This window comes from Podarcis raffonei, chromosome 2, assembly GCF_027172205.1.
Source record: "Podarcis raffonei isolate rPodRaf1 chromosome 2, rPodRaf1.pri, whole genome shotgun sequence".
Classification (NCBI taxonomy): Eukaryota; Metazoa; Chordata; class Lepidosauria; order Squamata; family Lacertidae; genus Podarcis; species Podarcis raffonei.
This window is the reverse complement of record NC_070603.1, coordinates 88,323,836-88,347,867: the sequence shown is the minus strand read 5'-3', so window position 1 is coordinate 88,347,867 and position 24,032 is coordinate 88,323,836. Positions and strand designations below refer to the sequence as shown.

The 24,032-nt window shown below is 40.1% G+C and overlaps 1 protein-coding gene across 7 annotated transcripts in view; it reads right to left on the bottom strand.

Moving 5' to 3' along the window:
• SLC6A6 (solute carrier family 6 member 6) overlaps window positions 1–24,032 on the bottom strand; it is a 55,254-nt gene that overhangs the window by 18,133 nt on the left and 13,089 nt on the right. For 6 of the 7 annotated variants that reach the window (XM_053378048.1, XM_053378043.1, XM_053378042.1 and 3 more), the window contains 4 exons: window positions 9,375–9,614; window positions 8,370–8,504; window positions 4,896–5,130; window positions 2,546–2,678 (listed from right to left, as the gene is read on the bottom strand). In XM_053378048.1, the coding sequence (XP_053234023.1) occupies window positions 2,546–2,678; window positions 4,896–5,130; window positions 8,370–8,504; window positions 9,375–9,603 (732 nt within the window). In that variant the 5' untranslated portion in view covers window positions 9,604–9,614. Of the gene's footprint in view, window positions 1–2,545; window positions 2,679–4,895; window positions 5,131–8,369; window positions 8,505–9,374; window positions 9,615–22,492; window positions 22,559–24,032 lie in introns of all 7 variants that reach the window. The other variant, XM_053378041.1, reaches the window with a different exon arrangement.

Genomic DNA, 24,032 nt, shown 5'->3' with positions numbered 1-24,032 from the left:
ATCATCTCTGACCACTGGGCTGTGCTGGTTGGACCACTAGTGAGGCCGACAAGGCAACACACTTCATTCTCATTATACAGATGTCTACAGGTAGCATTCACCACAATAATGAAGAATGTAGTATTAAAATAAATAAATCACATATACAGCAGTGAAATTTGAGTACTGGAGGTATTCCTTCCTTCCCTAGTACGCTCAATAGAACTTATGTATTTATAATATCATTAAACACTCTTCATCAGGAGATTCACTGAAGACTGGAACTGATGTGTGGCACATCCTTACTTATCATCTGAAGCGCCATAGCTCAATGGTGAACATTTTTTTGCCACGGAAGGTCCCAGATTCAACCCCCAGCACTTCCAGGTAGGACTGGGAGGGACCCCTACTTCAAATACTGGAGAGTTGCTGGCAGTCAGTGTTGTAAATACAGAACTACTGTATCAAAGGCACCTAACTTTGTTCCTATTGTATCCAGCACAGAAAAAGGATGAACCTGGGCATGATCAACTGAGAATGTCTTGTAACACAAACTGAATAAATAGAAGGTGATATATAAAATCAGTATGCACAAGAGATTACCCTAGCTGAATTGTACCCCTTGCTTACTTCTGAATGATTGTCCCAAAGTACATGTGTGCCTTCTGGAAATCTGCCTCAAACTTATGTTTATTTATTTATTTGGTTCCTTTCTTCTGCTAATAGGGTCAGATGATGCCACCCAGCAATTACAGCTCTGCTACTTTAATATAGCTTTGTTTTTGTGAAATTGGTTTAGCAAGATAAAAGCTCCTGAGATGCATCTTCCTGCCTTTTAAGTGAACCTCAGGAGATTTAACAGGCAGATATCAAAGCCTGTTGCACCATAATAATTTCTGCAGCCAGTCTGATCTCTAAATGCAACACCCTTCATATCATGCCCTGCTTTTCTTTTGGTAAATTACATTTCTCTGTGTGTAATTTTTTCCTGAATTTTTCTTCCCAAAGTATTTTGTTTTGCTTTTAAATATAATCCTTGCCTTTGTTATTTCCCCTTCTTTACATTAAACAAGTATTTGTAAGTAGGTTTTTTTTTGTTCGTCACAATTACCAACTTTAACTGTTACTATTGCTACATTCATTAGTCACTCCCCCCCCCACAAGTGACTCAAACTGACTTAAAGAAACAAAACTCACCAGCTTTTTCACCCCAAGATTGTTACTGAGAAATTATTTCAAACTAAGCCAACCTAGCATATTTTGCCAATGTGAATTAATTGTAAGAGAAATATTTTCAGTCAGAACAAACACTGAGCTATGCAAATTGCTTTTTGGATTAAAAAAAGAGAGAGAGAGAGTTTGGACATTCAAATTTATGTACTTTTTCTTTTTAAAAATGTTTAAAATGAAGGGAGACTTGACTGCTATCTAATTATTATCGTTGGGCAAGGAACTATCTTCCAGAAGTACACTGTTGACAAATGTGGAAAATCAAAGAGGCCTGTTCATCAATTCAAAGAAAAAGAAAAAATCTAAGAATGTTCAACAGCTATGACCTTGGAGAAACAACTAAAAAACAGAAGCCAGATGTTATGAGAGTTTCTGAACTTTTTCCAAGTTTTGAGTGGGTCTAGCCAAAGAGTTCACAGAGGAAACAATGTAATAAATAAATGCATCCTCCATCCTTGGATAAACAAGGAATATGTTGAGGTGCAGTAATAAAACTGATAGCATATTTGCTATCGGTATGGCTTCAGCCACGTTGTGAATCCTGCATTGCAGGAGTTAGACCAGATCATGGGCAGGCAAACTAAGGCCCGGGGGCCGGATGCGGCCCAATCGCCTTCTAAATCTGGCCCACGGACGGTCTGGGAATCAGTGTTTTTACATGAGTAGAAAGTGTCCTTTTATTTAAAATGCATCTCTGGGTTATTTGTGGGGCATAGGATTTCCCCCAAAAAAATATAGTCCGGCCCCCCACAAGGTCTGAGGGACAGTGGGCTGGCACCCTGCTGAAAAAGTTTGCTGACCCCTGGACTAGATGACCCTCAAGGTCCCTTCCAACTCAACAATTCTATGATTCTAGGAAAGGTTCAAAATAACATTGGGAACTTAGCCTTTGCTAAGTAAGAAGGCAATTCAATCATTTTAAGCCCAAGATGATGTGGAGAGTGTGCAAAACCACTGCATAAAACTAACTTCTGAACCTATTTAAACACTTCGGCTATAAACCTAAAGTGTATGTGTGTAAAGAGGGTGGAATTCAAAGGCAGATTATGCTCTGCTGGTATCGAACAGAAGTTAGGCAGAGTAATGTTTTGAATTTCTCTGGCCTTTTTAACACCTCATTTTCCCTCTTATTGGAAACTATGGAGCAAAAAGTGGGGGAAAGATTGAGCAAGCTTGGAAGTTTGTTCAAGTTCCCCCTCCCCCCAGTTTGAGATGCACTGTGGGACTGAGAGGAACTTGGATCCAAAGAGAACATTTTCTTTTTGGACTTGCCAATACCAGCACTCCAAGAAACAAGGCAGTTATAATTGCAAAGGGAGAGGCTGAGAGCACTTACTTTCCCAGTGGACTTTACACCTTTCCAAATGCAAAAGAAACATATCACCCAGACAAGGAGGAGACATAGTGCCAGGTCCCACTTGACAACACCAGGCTCATCAATTCCTGAAGACAAGCTCAATACGTTGTGCCTTAAAGGATTTTAAAAAAGGAAAGAAACAAGACAAAAGGTGTGATAAAACAAACTGAACAGCTGCTTCACAAGAACCAGTCTTTAAAAGCAGAATGATACTTCCCATGTTGCCTAAACAGATTAACTGGACACATGGGAAAGGCCCATTGTTCTATTTGTAGTCTTCCAAAGAGCTGCGAGTGATAATTATCCCTCAGCTTGTTAAAACTATTCTGTTCACTCTGGAATACTTGGAACTGAATCCATTTGTCTACAGGCAATCCTTGCTTTGCACAGGGGTTACATGCTGGACTCCTGAGCATGTCGGCGGGGCCCACGTAAAGTATTCCATTCCGCCCCTTTAGTGACATTTTCTGGTCACTTCCCGGTTTGGTGCCATGTGCGCATGCTCTTTGAATCTGATGGGGCTACTCTAAAACTAATGAAAAGAATTGATTTTTTTAAATAAAAAAATCAACCCACAAACCCACCTTTACAACTTCTTAGTATTTCTATTCATAACTAGTAATTTCTGTTGTGCAGGGAAGGTATAAATACACAAACCTCTCCAACTTTGTTATATATTGGCTTAAATTGTAAACAAATCAATCATCATTATTTTAGATAAATTTAGTTAAGGGGGGGGTAAGGGAACAGGATAGCAGCCTGCTTGTATCACAGCACTATAATCACACAGACATCCATTTTAATAAGTAAACAAAACACAGAACTAGGGGAGTTGTGTAACTTTTGAAGCGTGTCCCATTTCAGCTAAGATGAAGAACTGTTTAAAATAGAAATGGAGGATAATGAACTAGTTGTTCCCAAGGATCTACCCATAAGAAGGAAAAGAGCAAAAACATTTTGCTAGATTTATGGCTAGCATCAAGTGTACATGAGCCAAAAGCGGATTTTGCTTCATTTTTTTCAGCTCTTATTAGATTTGCATGTCTGAAGCATGTGATCAGCTTCCTGAGATTTCACATGAACCAAGCCTGCTGAGTCCTAAGCACTTATAAGCTTTTGGTTGGTAGCAGGGAACAATCAAAGTTCTTGTTTACAGGTAATTGCCCCCTGCTTCTTACTGTTTCATTATGTTTGCAACCATATACTATGAAATAAAATCTTCACAACTAAGAAATCAAAGCATGTGATGTAATCCCAAGAGGTAAGACTCTGGAAATAAAGCCAGATTTGCTTATCCCCTATGACTGCTGCTCAAACAAGCATAAGATTTACACAGACCATTAGCTCAAATAAGATATAATGATGGCCTCCAACGCACAATCAGCAGCACTGCTAAGAGGAAGATGTCACTTAGCATACAAAGGTGAACATTTCAATAAAGCCAACCATGCCTGAGAAGTTTAGTGTTCAGCAAGTACAACTGATAAAGATTTCAGGAAACATTCCACCTAATAAAGAGCACCAGGCTTCATAATTCAGGCATTGTAACAGCTCCTCAGGATTATTTAATTCACAGTAGGACTGTTGGCTTCTGAATGTACCAAACTTAAGTGAATTAACACATGATAAAGAGGTTTACATATTTACAAGGCAACATACATTATTCTGAGTTATGTAACTTATTAGCTAGCTCAGGGCAATGCAGTTGACCTCAATCTGTTAATACATATAACATATGGTAGTTATAAGATTACTGAACGTTTATCATTAATGTAAGATGCAAAAAAAAAAACCCCCAATAAAAAGTTATTTTTAAAAATTAATGTAAAATGCAAAGTGCTTTGTTAAGGCCTTTCTGTATAATAAGTTAACAAATACCTCCCACATAGATGGCATTACTTGTGCAATGATTAAGTTAAATATCTGTATAAAATGCATGGTGAATCAAGGCCATCATTCACAGAGTCAACTTGAAACTTTATTTGAATAGGGCTAAATCACATAATCATAATCAAAACAGGAATATCAGGTGTGTGCATTGTCTTTGCGACTCTATAACCTAACTTATTCTTTTATTATTCTTATACTCTGCCCTTCCTCCTTGCAGAATCCAGAACAGTAAACAGTGATGTTAAAACATGACCCAAATATCACAAGACAACAATAATTAAAATTAATAATAATAAAAAATTCGTAATAATAATCCAAAACTCCTACAGAAGTAGGTAATACCCCATACTTCCCCTTACAATTTTAGAAGTCACCATTTTACTCTATGTTCTATGTCTCTTACAAAGTTCTCCAAAGAGCAAGAATTAAAATTGCTTACTCCCAAAACTCTGTCACAGGAGAAGTGAAGTTAGTGGTATTCAGTGACAACCAGAGGGTTTTGTTCTTCCTGAGAGTGTCTTCTATGCAGTTTTTTGTGTTCCACTCTTGGTCGCAGAAAGCCCAAGGCAGCTTACTTGTAAAAGAGTGGAATAGATAGTACAGTCCCCAAGCCAGGATGATGATGTAATACACATTCAAAAGCGACACGATCACTATGGAAGCATAACCTATTCCTGATTTTTAAAAAGAAAGAAAGAAAGAAAGAAAGAAAGAAAGCAGAAGAAAAGAACATATGAAATTACACACATAAGTAGGGCTTGTTGGTATTACAGGTGAACATGTAATATTCACTAGTTTAGGAAGCTCTATGTCTAGGGTTACAAAGGCAACAGTTCAACATCATATATCTGCTGAATTAAGCGGAGATGCATAATTTCAAGACTCAAATAAGGTATCAAGGGATTCCCCCTCTTTCACCAGTTGCACCCATGTTTCCAGAGAATTCAGTAAGGAGTAGTAGTTCTTCCTAAAAGACAGTTGTGAGGTTGTAAAGGTATGCAAGCAATGGCTATCACATTTGGACTGCAAACATATAGACCATGGAAGGGTAACCTGTGGCTCTCTGAATGCTTTTGAACATCATCTCTCATCAGTCCCATCATAAACTGGCCAATGCTTAGGGCTGATGTAGTCCAGCAAGATCTGGAGGGCCACAAGTTGCCCACCCCTGTTGCCCACACTTACCTGGAAATAAGTCTCATTGAATTCAATTTGCCTTTCTTCTCAGTAGACATACAAATGATTGCACTGTTAATATTTAGGAACACCCTGCTTAATATCAACAAAACCACTGAAGCTATAACACTTGAGCAGAAGGAAATGGCCATGTAAATGAGGTACAATTCATTTCTTGTTAGGTTTGTAGTCTACGTTTCCCCCAAATGGTACTCAAAGCAGCTAACAGTAATTAAAAACAATACAATAAAAGAGCAATAAAATACAAAGAAAAGAAAAGCAGATAAGGTAACAATAAAAACAACTAGCTAAAACCTCATTTTGTCTCAACAAAATTACAAGTTATGGGCCAAAGGGCTATCTAAATAAAAATGGAAACCTAAGGACATGATGCAGTACCGATGGCTCTGTGGCTTGTGTCCTGGGGGACTATACCTACTAGCAATAGTAGCAGCAGCAGCAGCAATAGTAGTAGTAGTAGTTTCCCTCCCCGCGTCCCGAAGGAGCCAAGGGCGGCAAGCATACAAACAAGAAAACATCTAAAACCAATGCAGACTAGGAACGAGTCCCAATTTAAAGCAGGTATTTGTTGGAAAAGAATAATTATTCCATGTGCACAAGGTAAAAATTGCCTTGTGTTTCTCCATGCTACATACCAATATGCTTTTGAAATAAAGGAGAATTTCAAAAGCACTTTGTGATGAAGTATTGGAGGGCAGATGTTCTACTCTTCAAAGAAAAAATTCCCACTGGGGAACAGCACACCCAAGGAAATAGTTTGAAGTAGTTCTTTCAATCCTGGCTTGTATTATGAAGCCACTATGAAAGTTTTAAACATATTTCTGAGTATCAGGAGCCAAAGCTAAATCACAGGAGATGGTTCTCTCAATCCAGATCTGCTTATGAGTCTCCCTGAGTCAATGTCAAATGCAGACAGTGGACAATGGAAGTGTTGGCCTAACTTAGGGTGACAATCATTACGTATGGAACAGAATTCAGTGAAATGCACTTTCTCTGCAATGCAGTTATAAACGGTGTTATTTTACTTATACCTCTGACTGCAATGTATAGCACAACTAGAGGAAGGTATACTCAGAATTAAGTCCCACTGTGTTCTGCCTGTGTACAGCAGGGCTTGTTCCCAGGAAAAGTGTGAATAGGACTCCAACTTTACAGTGCAATCTTATACATATCTACTCAGAAATAAATGCCATTGAATTCAGTGAGGCTTACTCTTACGTAAGAATGTATAGGGTCACAGTCATAAAACATTGGTTATAGCAACAGTAATAACAATATTCTGGGAAGGAAAGACAACATGTTTGTGCAAAATAAAACAAGGTCAGCAAACTGAATTTTGTAATATATGTACACATCTATCTTTCCCCCCCCCCCAAAGGTATCATGCCTGCTATTTATAAAATAAATGTTTAACTTGCATATCAATGCTTGACAATAAAAAAATACTGCCCTGTTTGCTTTGCAAGCACAGGGTCACTAGCAGATAAGGTCATGTCCTTTGCTGCTCCAAATGGCATGCACACAGCTAATGAAGTGCAAATTGGCACAAACCTTTAGCTATAAATTCCAATCCAAGCCCCGTACACTTGGCAAGAAGTCCTATTGATCTCAATGGAACTTCCTTCTAAGTAAGTACTTTGGGAGACACAGAACTGGTATAAACTGGCAATCACCTTACAAAGCACCAAACTGCCCTGGAACAACTTAATGGCCTGTGAACACACCAGCTCCTTATTAAATATTGAGCTTTGTTGGGCGATGGGAGCCATTCCACATTCTCCTGATGCAAATACCCATAGTAAAGCATTTCATAGTCATTAAAGATCAGAAATCTCAGAGAAGTTGTTCCAGAGAGTTTCATGTATTCTGAAGTCTACTATTTGAAATAATAGTAAATCCTAAACCTTCTATCAGGAACACATCAATTTCAATACTGCTCTTATATTTTTTAAATAGAAAAGTTGCATTAGCAGAGGCCAACCAAAATTTTGTTCTCACCAGGATCCACCCCTGCCAAGCTAAAGTTATGTTTCAAACACAATACAAGGTCAGGGGGAAATTTGCTCCGCGTTCCAGTTCTAAACTTGGAGGTGGAAGGGAGGGCAGGAAACAAGACCACCTCCAATAGCTCAGAGCTGGAGGGGAGGTGGGAGAAAAAGCTTTTTGTACTTCTGTGACTAAATTTTTAGCACTCCACTGCCTCCTTTTTCAGGGTCTATCTCCTCCTCTCCTCAGAAGGCAACACTGTGGATGTGGAGGAGATGTCAGAGGCAAATGCCCACAGAGGCAGCTTCAAGTCCTCACTGTCCTGGACACTCTGGCACAGTAGTTCATTCTCAAGCTGGGCCTTGCATCCTGCTGTGGAATTCCTGCCAGGTATGGCAAGCAGGTGTTGCCCTCTGTGCAAAAATGTCTCCAAGACCAGTACTGTTTAACTTTTCCCCAGAGAGGTGTGTGACAACCATTCAGCTAGATGGGGGGAAACTAAAAGGAAAGGATAGGAATTAAATAAAATCAGAGTCACCAGCAAAGTTAAGGATAAAACCTGTTTCCTGCCCTGCTGACCCCAGTCACAGGGAGCCATGCCTCTGCATAGTCTCACCCTTTCCTTTGCATAGCTGCAAGGTGAAGGAAGAATGTCACAGAATTTTGGGAACTAACTTAGATGTGTGCATGTACATATATATATTTATAACGAATTAGGCAGATAACTAACCGGTGAAGATAGGGCAGATCTTTTCCCAGCATGTAATTCCTCCTTCGGAGGTATACTGTCCTAGTGCCACCTCCAGGAAAAACACAGGAAGACCTCCTCCAAACAGAAAAATGAAATAAGGTATGAGAAATGCACCTGTAGAGAAAACACAGAAGGAAGATTAGGAAGATTCTATGACCCAATGTTTTTTTTCTTTTCTTAATGGAGTAGCAGCTGATGGTGGTATTTAAGTATCACTATGAAATCTGGCCCATGCCCTTGTTAGCATGTTCTGAAATTGCCACGTGAGAGCAAAGATTAATAATCAGACTTTAAATATGTTACACAAATGCCCTGCTATTTTCAGATTAAGAAATGGGGAACAATGTGAAAGAAAATGAGCAACAGAATGGTTTCCTTTCATTGCATACTGGAAGATTAGGTAAAATCTCAAGGCAATTGTTTTCTTGTTTTACAATGTCTCAGAATTTAATCCAAAACAAAAAAAATTTTTTCCTTCCAGTAGCACCTTAAAGACCAACTAAGTTAGTTCTTGGTATGAGCTTTCGTGTGCATGCACACTTCTTCAGATACACAGCATGCACACGAAAGCTCATACCAAGAACTAACTTAGTTGGTCTTTAAGGTGCTACTGGAAGGAAAAAAAATTTTTGTTTTGACTATGGCAGACCAACACGGCTACCTTTCTGTAATCAGAATTTAATGACCTGCTGTTTACAAAGTGTACTGCATGTAACAGCTGTAAGAGTTTTTTAAAAGCAAATTAAATGCAGTGAAATGCATACCAGAAATATGTGACTGGCTTTCGCTAATATGAATCAAATTTCCCCTTTAAAAAAAAGGGGGGGGTGAAAAGTAGCTATTAGTCCAATAGCACTTCCGGTTGTTTTTAAATCTTGATCTCATTCATCTTCAGAGCAGCCCTGCTTCCCCACACACCCATTCACATGAAAGGGAGCTGCTATCCACATCCCAAACCATTATGGAAGCGACAACAATACTCACCTCCGCCATTTTTGTAGCAGAGATACGGAAATCGCCAAACATTGCCTAATCCAATAAATCCTCCAGCCACAGACAACAGAAAGTCAATCTTGCTGGCCCACTTTTCACGCTGTGGTGGCTTCCCCTCTGCCTCATCCTCAGGGCGTGTCCCAGGGCTCTTGCCAGGGGAAGGTTTGAGAATGTCCTTGTGGAAATCTTTCAGACACTGCAGTTTCTCCTTTGTTGCCATGTTTTTGCTTTCTAAAAGGAAGGAAATTACAATATAGGTTTTATAATCCACGTTACTTGGAAGACAAATAGGTACCTGTGCTTACAAATCATCTTGGCAAACAAAAAGTTTCCTTCAAATTCACCCACTTTTTCAAGCCAGTATATGCAGAGGAAAGATGCAGCTGACAGTTATTCCTGTCTTGCCCCCACAAATGAGTTTAAAATACACCTGTGCCTCTTTCGCATTGACACCTATTAAGGGTCTTTTCACAATAGAAGTTTAGCATTCCAGGTTCCTGAGCAGTCTGGAAAAACAATCCTTGGATCCTAATGACCGTGTTAGTAAGATACTTTGTGTTAGAGAAGAGGCAGAAGCATCTTTGTTACTCAGAGTATTAAAAACAAAAGCAGCATTGCCATGTATTGCAACACCTTTTCAGGCCAGCAGGAAGTAAAATGGATGCTTTTTTTGCACAGAAGAGATGTGAAAGTCCATCTGAGCCAGGCCTGTAAAAACAGGCGAACTGCCACCGCTATGCTTTTGTTCCCTTTCCCTCTCAGAGCCACCTTTCAGACTGGGGCTCAAGCACTTGTCAGGCTTCTTCCTAAAGCTCCTTTGGAAAGTGGCTGTGGATTAAGGTATAAGAGTGCAGAATAGGTAATGTGTGCATAACAAAATTAAGAGGACAGGTAGAGTTTCTAGGGAGAGGGCAGAAGTGTGTGCCCTGGGGATGATGGCGAAATAGTGAAGGTGTTAAGGAGGGAGGGAGGGAGGGAGGGAAGAAGCAAGGAAGAAAAGAGCAGTGTATTCTGCCTTGGAGATGCCAAGCACACACCCAGCCACTGGGCATTCTCTTGAACGTCCTTGCCATTCCTGGTGTGCAACCCCAGATTTTGAAGTACTCTTTACCTACAGTTGTGAAGAGATTATCAACAGGCTTCACTCCTGTTTAGGCAACTAGCAGATCGTACTCTGACTTTATGTTTACTTCAGCTTAGTAAATGGGAGAGGACCACTGTAGAAAATCTGCCCTCTATTATGTCACCACGTTACTTTTTCTTTGCACTGACCCAGTGTCCATTCCAAGCCTGTAATTTCTCTCCAGAATCATCATCGGCTGAAATATTAAGGCTTTACAAAGAGAGTTATCATGGAGCTTCTATTAAAAGTTATCCCCCGCCCCCCACTTTAAACATAGTGATTTATCCTAATGAGCGGAAGGATCTGAAGCAGCAGTTTCTTTCTTCTTCTATTTTTATATCTTGGTACTGATTAAACAACAAAACCCCTGCATAAATAAACCTTTCTGTTCAGTTCAGTTTCAGCATACACCCCCGCCTCATTTCACTGCCATCTCAGCATCTCACTTGGATTTCAAAATAAATAGGACTGACTCACTCCTGATACGCAATAGAATCATGTTCTTTGCCATAGCAATGGCTTTTTAGTTAATGAAATAGCCAATGACAAGGCTTGCTTTATGAAAACTCCAGGGCAAAGTGAACCCTAGAAGGTCACACTGGCTTATAAATACTGCTGTCAGCTGTTAAATTGCAAAAAGTATGCCATATATATATATATATATATATATATATCCACGTGCACATGCGCACACACACACACTTGTGTTATATATGTTAGAGTTTTTTAAATGGAAGATAAACACACACAAGATTTCATCCAAAGTGCATGTTCAAAACAGGCCACATTTGATCAAATTCAAATGTGGAAGCTGTGGGAGGTATGCCATTTACACTGGAGCGCTAAAGTAAACTTCCATACATTGCAGAGACCAGGCACGCATAGGCTGCCTAGGTTGTCCTCATTTCTGCATACTTGTGCTCTTATATATTAGAAGGGAAGTCAGTCCAATCCAGTCTTTGTATCTGTGTCACATGGCTTATTTTTCCTCCAATCAGAGAATTATTCTGTACCGGGTTGTGTGAATGGAAAGGCACATAATGGACTTTCCATCATTTTTTAAGCCTGCATGATGATCCTACATTGGAATCAACACATGCAAATAATCCTACCAACATGCAGAAGATGACTGCTGGATGAGGGCAATGATTTAAATCTAGAAAGTTTAAAATAGAACACTGATAGAAAGAGATATAGCTAGTAAACACTTAAACCTAACATTCATGATAGAAGACATTAATACCTCGTGCTTAAACCATCTAAATAGATCATGCTGGACACAATAGGACTTATTTCCTATTATGAGTAAATGTGCATAAGACTGCACTGCAGATCTGTTTGTATTTACATGGTGCTTTATTAGTGAAAACATCTAGGTTTTTATTGGGCTTATGCAAAGCAGTTCATGTTTTTACTTGTTTACTCAAGTGTCACCACAAAAACTTAGTTCATATTAACGCAGTGAAACCTGGAATTAATTTGCTGCTTTCTGATCTGTAAACGGATTTAGCTTGTATGGCAAGGACCTGAAACTAGGGTTGACATTAGTTTGGCAGGAAATCTGCAACTGGAACATGATTCTGAGACTGATATGCATCAGTGTAACCATGCAGATGAAAACCTTTTCATAAACCATGCTAAACCATATCTGGAGGGAAACAATGGAACTTGCCTTACTGCCTCAGTGTCTTGCTTACAACCAACGATAAGACACTCTCATTAAAAAAAATTGAATAAGGTTTGCAGGGAAAATATATTTGCTTTTCATGATGCTATTATCTGGAAAAAGTTTATTGGAGCCATTTTAATCTAATCTTTTCAAGTGTGCCTAAACAGACCATATGCAACACTGAATGCCAGGTAACAGATTGTCAATTAACACGTCTAGCCAATTTGTTTCAAAGGGTTGGTTTAGTATGGGAACTATGATGTTACAGAATAAGAGCCGGCAGGCTGACATATTAGACACTGAATCTTAACCAGTAATTAAGTATGTAATAATTATATCTACACTAGTAGATATGGAGAACAGCAAATTGGAACCTCTCATTTGCAATGGTCCTCTTCAAAGATTAGTTTCACTTTATTCAATACATTTGAATTTTTGAACAACTTTAAAATAGAGATAATATAGAAATTAATAGGTCATGGCTTTGTATAACTGAGACAACAAGTAGAAGAAACATATGTCCTACAATAGCTTTCATCTGAATCAGAGTTTAGTGTGTGGCATGAGACATCCCCTTCCTCCTTAGGTTGAGCTCTGTCACTATTCTGAAATTTCCATCTACCCATATAAATTAGCATTGGTGAATCAGTGCCCTCTTTTATAGTGAGGAATTTTCTCTTTTGGGCAGGTATGTGAATGCCCACCTTAATCTTGCCTGCTGAACATCTTGCCTACCTCTGCCTACTCCAAAGCCCAAAATGTATTCGAGATCTATCATCCGCCACCCTTTTCTAAGGCTGCCATACGTCTGGATTTTCCTGGACATTACCAGGATTTCAAAGGCAATGACAAAATTGCGTGGTTTTTTGTGTTTCTGTAAAAAAAAAAATTGGGGAAAAATGGGGAGTTTGTTTTTTTAAAGTCAACAATTTTGGAGTGTGCTGGTTTTTACTTTTTGAAATATGGCAACCCTCCCCTATTTCAGTCTTTTGGAACATACAGTGGACTTTAAGGGAGAGGAAGGTTTAGTTGGGAGGACCACACTTAAGTTTGTGGAGGCCCTGCCTAGGTAAGAAATTTAAAAACCTTGCAATGACTTTGTCACATCAAAAATTAATGCCAGAACCTAAGCTTTAATAAAATCTATTTGCGGGGGGGGGGGGGAATCAATGTAAGAATCTGGGTTAAATTAGCAGGTCCTTGATTTTAAAAGTGGGCTTTTTCAGATTGACTGGATGTTCTTACTTCTTGAATTAACAGGGAACATTTGTTTGGACTGAAAAAATATGGTGAGACTGGCCAGAATAAGTTCACTTCAACAAGCATCAAGTGCTTTCGGGCATCACAACACAAATAGAGCAATGCTTGCAATTAACTCATGCTAGTTGTGTGACTTCTTGGTGTTTTGCAGATCACCCCCATAACAATCACACTGAGCAGTACCACAATTCTATCTTATGACATAAACAAACTTCTTAAAATGCTACCCTTTATTGTGCTCATATCTCAGACTTAACCCTATGGCCCACCCATGGTCTCCTGACTATTGCCAATTACAGGAAATGCCAAGAGAAGATGAAAAGGAGGTGGTTCAAGGCACTGCACAGTTGAGGAAAATTCCAAGAAAACTGTGTGTGTTTAATGAAAGGCATTGTCCTGAACATTAATAGGATTTGTTTTTAATTTCCTGTGATTTTATTCCACTGCATTAAACTACAATGCCTTTTAAGAGATAATAATCAACAAGCTGATATGAAGCTGGAAGGCATTTTGCATGCTGGAAACCAGAGCTATTATTTCAATATCAGCTAATAGGAAACAAAGTAATTCAAAGACAGAAACTCTATGTTTAAATATAACTCAAATTCATGGAGAATAAAATGGGCAATTCTACTTCTAAAGAACATGCCAGCTTCTAGGAGACACATGTCTGCTTTCCTTTCAGAAAACAAGGGCTTGGCCAAAAACACTTAAGATGGCTGAACAATGAAGAGAGCCAAAGCCACCATTTATAGAAGCAAGTCTGAGTGCAGCCAAAGGCAAGTTCCTTCCAAAACAAAAACTGGGTGGAGGGAGGGGGGAATATCCAGGCCAAATCCTGTTGTTGTTTTACTGGTGAGTATCCAAGTCTGTTCATCAAATTCAGAGCAATTGTCCAGAACTTTCAATGACATTACAAAGGGGGATTATTACATAATCAGTAAGATATGGCTTTGTTTCTCTTTGGCTCCCCAAACACATACTTATTCTTAGTAATAAGACGTCATCTCTGCTTCCAGGCTCTAAGCAAACCATTCAATAACTAGCAGTGTCCCACTAAACTATCAGTCATGAGCATTAAATGCTCTGGGAAAATCTGCTGACATTACCTCTGTCAATTCTGGTTTGCATTGCACCCACAGGCTCATGCTCTTCTTCCCACCTTTCCACCTCCAGCCTCTGGCACAGCCATGAGATCAGAAACTTTCACTCCTGTTTTCAATTAACTGCAGTTTAGCATTCATCACAGCCAAACCCAAAACTTAATCTCAACTCCTTCTTCAGGATTCTCACCCCCATTTTCAATTTATCCTTCCGTCAGTCAGCTTTCCACAGCCAATGAGCATGCTCAATCCTCATCAGACTGGGGTTCCCACCCTGTGTGGGGCTCCCCACTCCTTAGATTATTTCCCCCTAAAGAATCAAATCTGTGTACAGTGGTACCTCTGGTTACGTACTTAATTCGTTCCGGAGGTCCGTTCTTAACCTGAAACTGTTCTTAACCTGAGACACCACTTTAGCTAATAGGGCCTCCCACTGCTGCCACGCCACCGTCACACGATTCCTGTTCTCATCCTGAAGCAAAGTTCTTAACCCGAGGTACTATTTCTCGGTTAGCGGAGTCTGTAACCTGAAGCGTATGTAACCCGAAGCGTATGTAACCCGAGGTACCACTGTATTTCTGCAAACCATGAGGTTCCCCCAAGCCTGCTGATTATTTCCTTTTGTAAGTGGATAGAACCATTTTGGCTACATAAGCAATGGCATCCACTCCTACCAAGACTGGAATTGGTATTTGCTTGAGTGAAACAACACAGCTTCATAAACCATGGTTTGGTTGGCTTGTCTCGTTAAAGCATAGCTAAGCCTAGCCGGTTTATCTACTTTCAGGCATAACGCTGAAATGTGGCCAACTAAAAAATGGAACTGAGGATAGTTGAAAATGGAAGCTCAAGCTTCCTTGCAGCTGCACCAGGGAGAGAGGCACGCATGACCCCAAGGCACATTCACATAATTTGGTAATCCAAAACCTCAGTGATCAAAACACACACTAGAACCAGGATGGGTGGTCTCTAGGTCTGCCAGCAATTTCTTTTACCTCCTAGTAATTTTGGGAGCCAGAGATTTTAAACAAAACATTAACTACTAAGCACACACATTACTAGAGGACTCGCTCCTTTCCACTGTATAATGAACAGCAAAAACTTCTGAGCTTTGCTATTTTGAAAGAACATGCTTCAGTTTTACTTATCTCGTTTATCTTAATGCACCTTCCAAGCAGATTGCCACATGCCATTTATACTGCCTTCTGCTTATCTGTTTTATTTTTTATTATGTGCTGCTCTGCAATGAACTGAGGATGTTTCAAAGTACAAGCAAAGCGTACTATGAACTGCAAACTCCTAGAGTGAAAGTTGCTTATATCACAATGTCTCATGTCTTTGTATGTGTAGAAGCAGTGCAAAGGATTAAAAAATCTTCAATTGTGAGGAAATGTAAAGAACTTACATCTTAATGAGCAAAATGGCAATGCACACTGCACCAGTATTTGAAATTATCTAGGCATGGGCAAGACCCCTTGCCCTTTTTATCTGTATAATTAACACACTATGCTTTTGTACATATAAGCAGGAGAAGTAATGAGATCAGTGTGATCATCTCACAGAGGTGTGACGGTTTAGTTAAGCCAGTACAAGCACAAGATACAACTCTTTTTATTTAGCTAGGTTCTCATCATTTCAGCTTGATGTTCCATGAAGGCTTATACTGTAAGATCAGACACCAAAATCTGACTGGCTAATAATGCTGGAACAGAACAGTGCTCATAAATGAGTAAGAGGCAAAAACGAGCAAGTAGCACTTTCCTGTAGCAGATAGCACAGAGTCATCCTATCTTGCCTCAAGTAGCACTTTCCTGTAGCACAGGGGTCAGCAAACTTTTTCAGTAGGGGGCCGGTCCACTCAGACCTTGTGGGGGTCTGGACTATATTGGGGGGGGGGAGAATGACTGAATTCCTATGCCCCACACATAACCCAGAAATGCATCTTAAATAAAAGGACACATTCTACTCATGTAAAAACTCGCTGATTCCCGGACTGTCCGCGGACCGGATTTAGAAGGCAATTAGGCCGGATCCAGCCCCTGGGCAGATAGCACAGAGTCATCCTATCTTGCCAAACATGTTTAGACTGCAATTTAGCCAAAAAGTGCAAAGCTTGCAGTGTTAAACTGAGGCTCTTTAGTATCAAAGCTGCCCATCTGTCACCTCCAGATTGACCCTACCATGCTATGGGTCAATTCATCGTCCTTATTGTCTGCATGTAGTATTACCTGGGATTCCCTAAAGACACATTGTGTCTCAGTTTAATAACCATGGTTTAAGATCCTGGCTTGTTCCAAGGCTGATAACCATAATTTCCCAGTTAATATGGGAAACTGTGGGCTAATTGGAGACCTGCAGCTTGCATAAAAGGAGGTGTTATGGGGCTACCTAAGCAGGCAAAAAGCTTGTTCATATCTTGGCCAAGTCATGATCACCCAAACAAACCCAATGTCACATAAAAACTGGGCTCTTCACAGGTGCAGTACACATTTTTCAACCATCATGAGATCCCAAGAATTGTTCCTGAGAAACTGTGGGTATATTAAGTGGAGACAAAATTCACCACATAAATCTGTTTGAAGACATGTTTTCCATACCATGAAAGGAATGGATCTTTGAAGTAGGCGTGCTTGGAATACACTCCCTAGCAGACACTGTCCCAGAAACAGGACATCTAGGCTTCCCTTTCATTGCTCTCCAGAGTCAAAACAACACCACACTCTTTAGGCATCAGGACTGCTTCCATAAAGTAACAGAGCAGGAAAGAAATGGTGGCAGGCATCAACAGAATACAGATGAAGGACTGAAAGCTGTTATATCCTGCTGCAAGTATTGTTAATTCAGTAAGGAGAAGTGGCCCGGTTAAAGGTTGTTTTTGTTCATAACAAACCAACTTCTGATCTCAATTAACACCCCTGGGGGTGAGCTAGCTAAAAGGCTAATGATTGACAATAATCCAGAAAGGAGCACAAGCTTCCTGCTGCTTTCTCTTGATAAACTGCTGCTTTGATCATTACATCATCACTCCAGATGCAAGAGTGCAAAATGTTACTGTTTGGTGCTGGACAAAATTTCAGAGGCGACTAACTGCACCTGAAAAACTTACAGTATTAGGTGCAATTCAAATGACAAGTGCCTCTTATTTAAAATTCTGGGATACACAGAAGGCAGGCTTTCACAAATGCTATCCACACACATTTAATATTGTCTGGAGTACATATGAATGTCTTCTGTTTCTATTTCATTTCAGCTCGTTATGTGCCGCCATCAACTATCTGCATCTTGATTTGTTCTTCAGGCCACTTTCCCATCCACAACCAGAGCACATTTTGCCTGACAATGATGTCACAGCATGCAATGGCAGAATCATTCCATTGCCCTGACAATCACAGACGGAAATGTATTTTGTGTGGCACAATGGGAAGAGGTGCCGAAACAATGTGGGCAGGCACTGTTAACATCTTCATGTTGGCCCCTTTTAAGAGCAACCATCCCAGGTTACACAGTAGTTACACAGCAAATCTAGTGTATTATTAGAGATTTCATTGCATCACTAACAATGTAATCTGCTCTAAAACTGGAAATAGGGCCACAGCTCAGTGGTTGGTTGGCATCCATCGGGAAATAATGAAGGAGTGAGTCTTCAGGGATGAAGTCAAAGCATTAGAAAGTTACAGCCCCTGCTGTGGCTGTAGAGGCCAATAGGGGAGAAGCATATTCTGTTGCAGCTGGGGCAGATGAAGGCATCCAATTGTGCTGATGAAGGTATACCAGTGGTAAAGCACATAAAAATGATTATGGATTCTGCCCCTGGGATTTCTAGGTGTGTGTGTTAAATATCTCAAGTGGCATGACTAAGGACGAAAAGCCATCTGAGATTATGGATGGCTGCTACCAGTCAGGAAGCGAAGCTTTGAGGACTAGCCGCTTCACACATTCATGACAACTAGGATACTTTACTTTAGTTGCCACTCAGTCACCAAGGCAAATGTCATGGTTTGTGTGTACAGACAAATGGAAGTACAGATCAGAGCTACTGGGATGATAAAAAGAACCAATAACAGCTAATGGATATATCTTGAAGGTGTCTGATAACATCTTTCTTTATGAAGTCTGCTACAATCTGCTTCATTTAGAGTTGGGCTTCCATTTAGGGGAAAAGAAAAAAGAAACAACTGAACAGAAACTAGATTTTATCATATTTGAAAGAGGAAATGAAGTTCTATGGTCAGTCACCAGAATGCTGGGAACAAAAGGTGAAACAGAAAGGGATCAGGATGTTTCTACAGAGAAAATGCTCTAAGCTACATAAACCTGCTAGTGAGGAAACTCACACTGAACTACTTGTTCTTTTCTGAGTGGCAAAACAGCAGAAGCACACACACACCCCTCAAAAAAAACTCTCATCATCTGTTGTTTCCTTACTCTCCTAGCCACACACATGCACGCTGATAGTGAAACAGCAGCAAAGAAGACAGAAGTCTACTGTTTATGCACTTATGTGGGTACAGAACAGACTGACTCACTGCCTAGAGTCAACGTTGATTTCTCACTCTCCATAGCTCACCCACTCACTGGATTCTCCACTGCACCTTTAGCAAGATGGTACATTAAAATGGCTACTCCTGCCCTGATTTTAGACAAGTAGCATTCATAGGGTGCCCTTTGACATGCTAAGTGAGCCCCTGCTACTGCTTCAAGACACTTTCTCCTCTTATTTCCAGTCTCATCAACCCCCCTCCTTTCTTATGCGGCAACAGCATCGTGACTAATTTAATTACTCCAGAGACTACTTAAGTAGCTACTTAATGGGTATGTGAGAATGTGGCTGAGAGACTGGCTGGTTGCACATGACAAGTTAAACCAAACCTTGACTTACCCAGACCAAAGGAGTACTCATTCCTGGAGAAGGGTTTGCAGCTGCTTTGCTCCTTCCTAGTTCTTTTGCACCATGCCAAGCAGGCTTAATTTATCATGCCATCAAAACCAGGACTCGTGGTTAAGCTCCTATCCTCACTAACCAAGAGCTATAACAAAATACAAGCCTTGATTACAACTTGTGGGTAAGTGGAACCTAACCACAAGTCCCAGTTTGGATGGCACACTAACTCAAACCTTGGCTTTGCTCAGCATGGCAGGAAGAATTTGGAGGAGAAAAGTGGCTGTGAGCTCTTCTCCAGCAGCCCACACAGTTGCATGGTCTCACTAAACCAAGTTTTGGCTTAGCATTTCATGTGCACCAGGCCAATGTCTGCATTGCACACTAGAAATGGTTCTGGCATGACCTTAAACCGTATCCAAATAAATCCTAGAAAAAGCACTTCTGGGATCACCAACGGTCAGCATCAGTAAGATAACACTTGGCTAAAGCCATGGTGCCCAACAACAATTTATGACTGTGGCACAGATATGCTCAAAGTGGTGAGGGAGTAGTCATCTGTTACATATGACCACTGCCCCAACTGAGCACCTGCCGCTACTTCCTGAGGCACACACTCCACTACAACTTCCCCTCCCTAGTCAGAAAGTGTGCCAACTGGCATCTCTCAATCCTTTTTATATGGGAAGAAGCCAGGGAAATCCTTTGGGACCAAGGGATAGCAATACTATAAACTCTCCACAAGCCTGGGAAAAGGGAGTAGGAAGGATGGATAGCTGAATGGAAACACTGGATTAGTAAGGAAGCTGGTTGTAGAGGAGCCTAGGACCTGTGTATGTGTTGTTTATCTGAAATCCTATGCATATGTACCTAGGAGCAAGTCCCAATTAGAAGTCAATGGGGCCTACATGCACAGGGTGCCCTTTATGTCTATAAGCATTTAAGATTAGGAAACATTTATTCTTATAGTTAAAATGATTCTGTAATAGGAATATATTTTACTATACTTATGGGTCTACCAGTTATTTCCAAATTTCAAATCTTCTGCATATAACCTTGGGGTCATATAAGTCACTAGCCATTCTGTGTAATTCTTAACAGTTTTCCTGAAGAATGTGTGATAGAAGATCCATTTTTAAATCAGAAAATTATTTTCAGCACAATATTTATTACCAACAAAAACTTTGGCAATCAGATGCAACAAAATGCTACGCTGTTGCTTTTTGCAAATCCTTCTGTTGGCTAATCAGATCAGGATTAAAATAAGCATTTCATTTCTCTAAGAAACCGAAACATGCAGCCCACTTCTATATATCATGCTTTGCAAGGCAGAATTTGCAAACAGAGAACTTAACCTACACTTTCACCTATAGACAACAACAGCAACAAAGCCACTGATTTTAATTTTGACTTCAGTTAGGAGTTTCACTTGAGTGAATGTGGAATCAGTTCCTGAATCAAGAAAAAGAACTGTCCGGCTCTGTCATGGTACATGGAGCCTACTTGCCCTGAACAGTCTTACCAAGAAGTGGTAAAAACCTATACTGAAAATTACTGTGAAAGAAAGCAAGAAAGACAAAAAGAAATTATTTATCTCTTCTATTAGTTGCCACTGATTTCAGACAATGCTTTTGATACCATTATTTATATTTAGTTTGTGTTAATCTCTCACACACTTTTTGCACTTCAGAAGCATGCAGAACCACAATATTAATTTGAAGAGGGTACAAAGCAACCAGTCTGAACAAAATTAATGGATATCCATGGTTATGGTCATTCAACCTTTAATATGTAATTTGCATCTTAAATTTTTATTCTTTTACCTTGTGGCAGAAAAATGAAACTATGACCAAGTGGAAAATGTTTGCAATTTCATACTACTACTAATAATAATAATGCTATGGAGATGTGAATGAAGTTTGCTATGGCAACATCTTTACAAAAGCAAAACAACAGAAAATGAGACTTTAAAAAATAAAATTAAATGCATATTTTTCCAGTTTGCTTGCAGAACAAGGAAATAAGATAAAGCATGAGCGATTGGGGGATGACAGCAGTTTTCAATAAACATGGATTTTGTGCTGCCTTTTAAGGAAGTCAAAGGTGCTTTCAATCGAAATTCAGAATAAAGCATTCCTCATTTTGATAGTATCCTTATCTGACTCCAATGAGGTGAACCCAGATTTTAAACAAAAGGGTGAGATTCAATGCAGTGAGTGTCAGCTTGCAAAACAAAGCTTTCCCTTCCTCTCTCCTCTCCCCTGCAGCCTCCCACCACAAATCGCCCCAGTATCTGCTCTGGTGTGTTGGGGGAATCTTCTGGAGCAGATTTTGGGGGTGGGGGGGGGCTGCAGGGTGGAAAAGAGAAAAGAAAGTGTTAGTCCTGTTGCACGAGCAAATTTCCATTATGTATGTTGCCCAATAAATCTAATCTGAAATGCTGTAACAGTAAATTATTCTGGGTGAATTACTCTCCCCTCAAGTAGAGGAATTATATGTGTGCCTTCTGTAACAGGTAAGTAACATTTTCTGCTTTAAGCATTTGTCAGTTTTATTATCTTCCTATGTTCCCCTACGTATGTTCATTATGACAGACAATTTCTCAGAAAAGACAGAAGAGCAATTATTCAAAATTAAAGGAAGAAAACTATGTCATCTACCGCAATATTTGTAAAATATTGTGAGCAATCCAGGGCAACTTAGACATTCCTATCAATGGGGCCACATACTCTGGAGTGTACCTCATTCTTTGCAAGCTGAATAGTTAGAAATGTCCACACCCCTTAGACTGGCAATAAAATCATGAGAGCTGCAAAGTCCGGATGTAATGATGGGATGTGGCAGAAGCATAGTGGGTGACTGGAAATGGTGCAACTTTTCTGTAGACCATCTGAGGGCTGGCACTGCCAACATAGCACATTTGGGAGGGGGACAAAAAATGTTGTAAATGTTTGCAGATAACATTCCTAGAACTCTCAGTGACATATGGATAAACACAAACGAGGCATCAAGCGCCATGTACAAACATGCCTCCCCCCCGCCATTTCACAAGCATCCCACCTTAGCTGCACTCACCCGTTGGAACTTCTGTCCCCTCCTCAATGCGGATGGGCAGTGCTGGTTCCTCCATAGGGTGAGGCACTGATAGAAAGTAATGAATGATGGTAGTATTTGACGCAAAATGATTACAGTAAGATGGTTCCTTCTTAGCATTATAGTTACAAATGAGACTGGCGATAGCTATGAGCAATCCACTTTCCATACTAAGAAATGACCTGCTTCAAAAAACAATCCTAAATCCTGACAAAGACCATCTCTAAGAATGCATTTCTGTCTGAAAAGTCTCAGATCCTTCCACCATCTCTGAAATACTTGAGCACAACTGCCTTAAGAAGTATTTATACTTAAGGGCTATACACTACTCCCTCAAAATTAACACTGCTGCAGAGGATTTAATTCTGTTAAATGTCAAGTTTAAAAAAGGAAAAAGTATCTTAACTAAGAAGAGGATACTGTTCCAAAATTACTGTACATTTTAACAAATCTAGTATTTGACAATGTGCTTGTTTTAACTCTCATGAGAGCATTTAACTCCCATTTAAAAATTCATGCTGCAGCAGTCCAAAAAGCCAAAGCACTAAGCCACAAACACTATAGAGATTATGAGCAAAAATAAACGTATACAAAGATGTTATCTGGATATGCAGAAAAGGAAGCATCAAGACTTCCAGTTTCACTTTACTGATACATGTCTAAGTAGGTAATAAAGGGGCACACTGTTATATATTATATGCACACCCAGGTTTGTACACATATGAGATACATATGTGTACAAATCAAGACCCATGGCACTTTTTGCAGTCTGTGTATTTATCTCCTTTTTTTGTTGTTGTTATATCCCATTCCTTTTCTACATGTAGATGTGTGAAAGATATTCACAGAGTGAGAAGGAAAAGGGCAAGGGAAAAAAGGAGGAAAATGCCCTGCTCAAGCAGAGGGCTGTAGAGGAACTGGGCTTGGAGAATGGACACCTGTTTTTCCTTTCTCTTGTCCTCTGAAGCACAACATGGCATTCCTCCTTGCTTTTTAAAGAACTTGAAGGAGGGGAAAGTTTGGAGCTAATGCCTCCTCTGCCCCCAGCTTTACACAGTGAGGAAACATTACATTTTGCAGGTTAAATGGCCTTTGCAGAGAGCAAATTGAGCCCAAGGAATGTACTAATCAGAACAGAGTATTCTGCAAAGCCAATTCCTTTTCCCAATCCAGCGATGGGCACAGAAAATACACACCAGACTGGCCTTTAGCCTACCTCCCAACTCCAGGGGCCGAGAACTCATGTGTGGGTGCTGCTCTATTTTGCTAACATTTCAAGGTAGCTGGAGGGCAATGAGCATGTGAAACCACTGTCTTCAGCCTGTTTTTAAGGGTTACTGGGAAGGCATGTGTGTAGTAGGCCATTTAAAAACACAAGACCCACAATTTCCCTGAATACCTCAGGGAATAGGCATCCAGTCTGACCCTTTCCCTTCACTAGTTCTGCTGTCCAGCACATCCAAAGCACATCCACATGCAGCTAACCCTCATTTGAAAATAGGAATGGTGATGGTTTAATAGT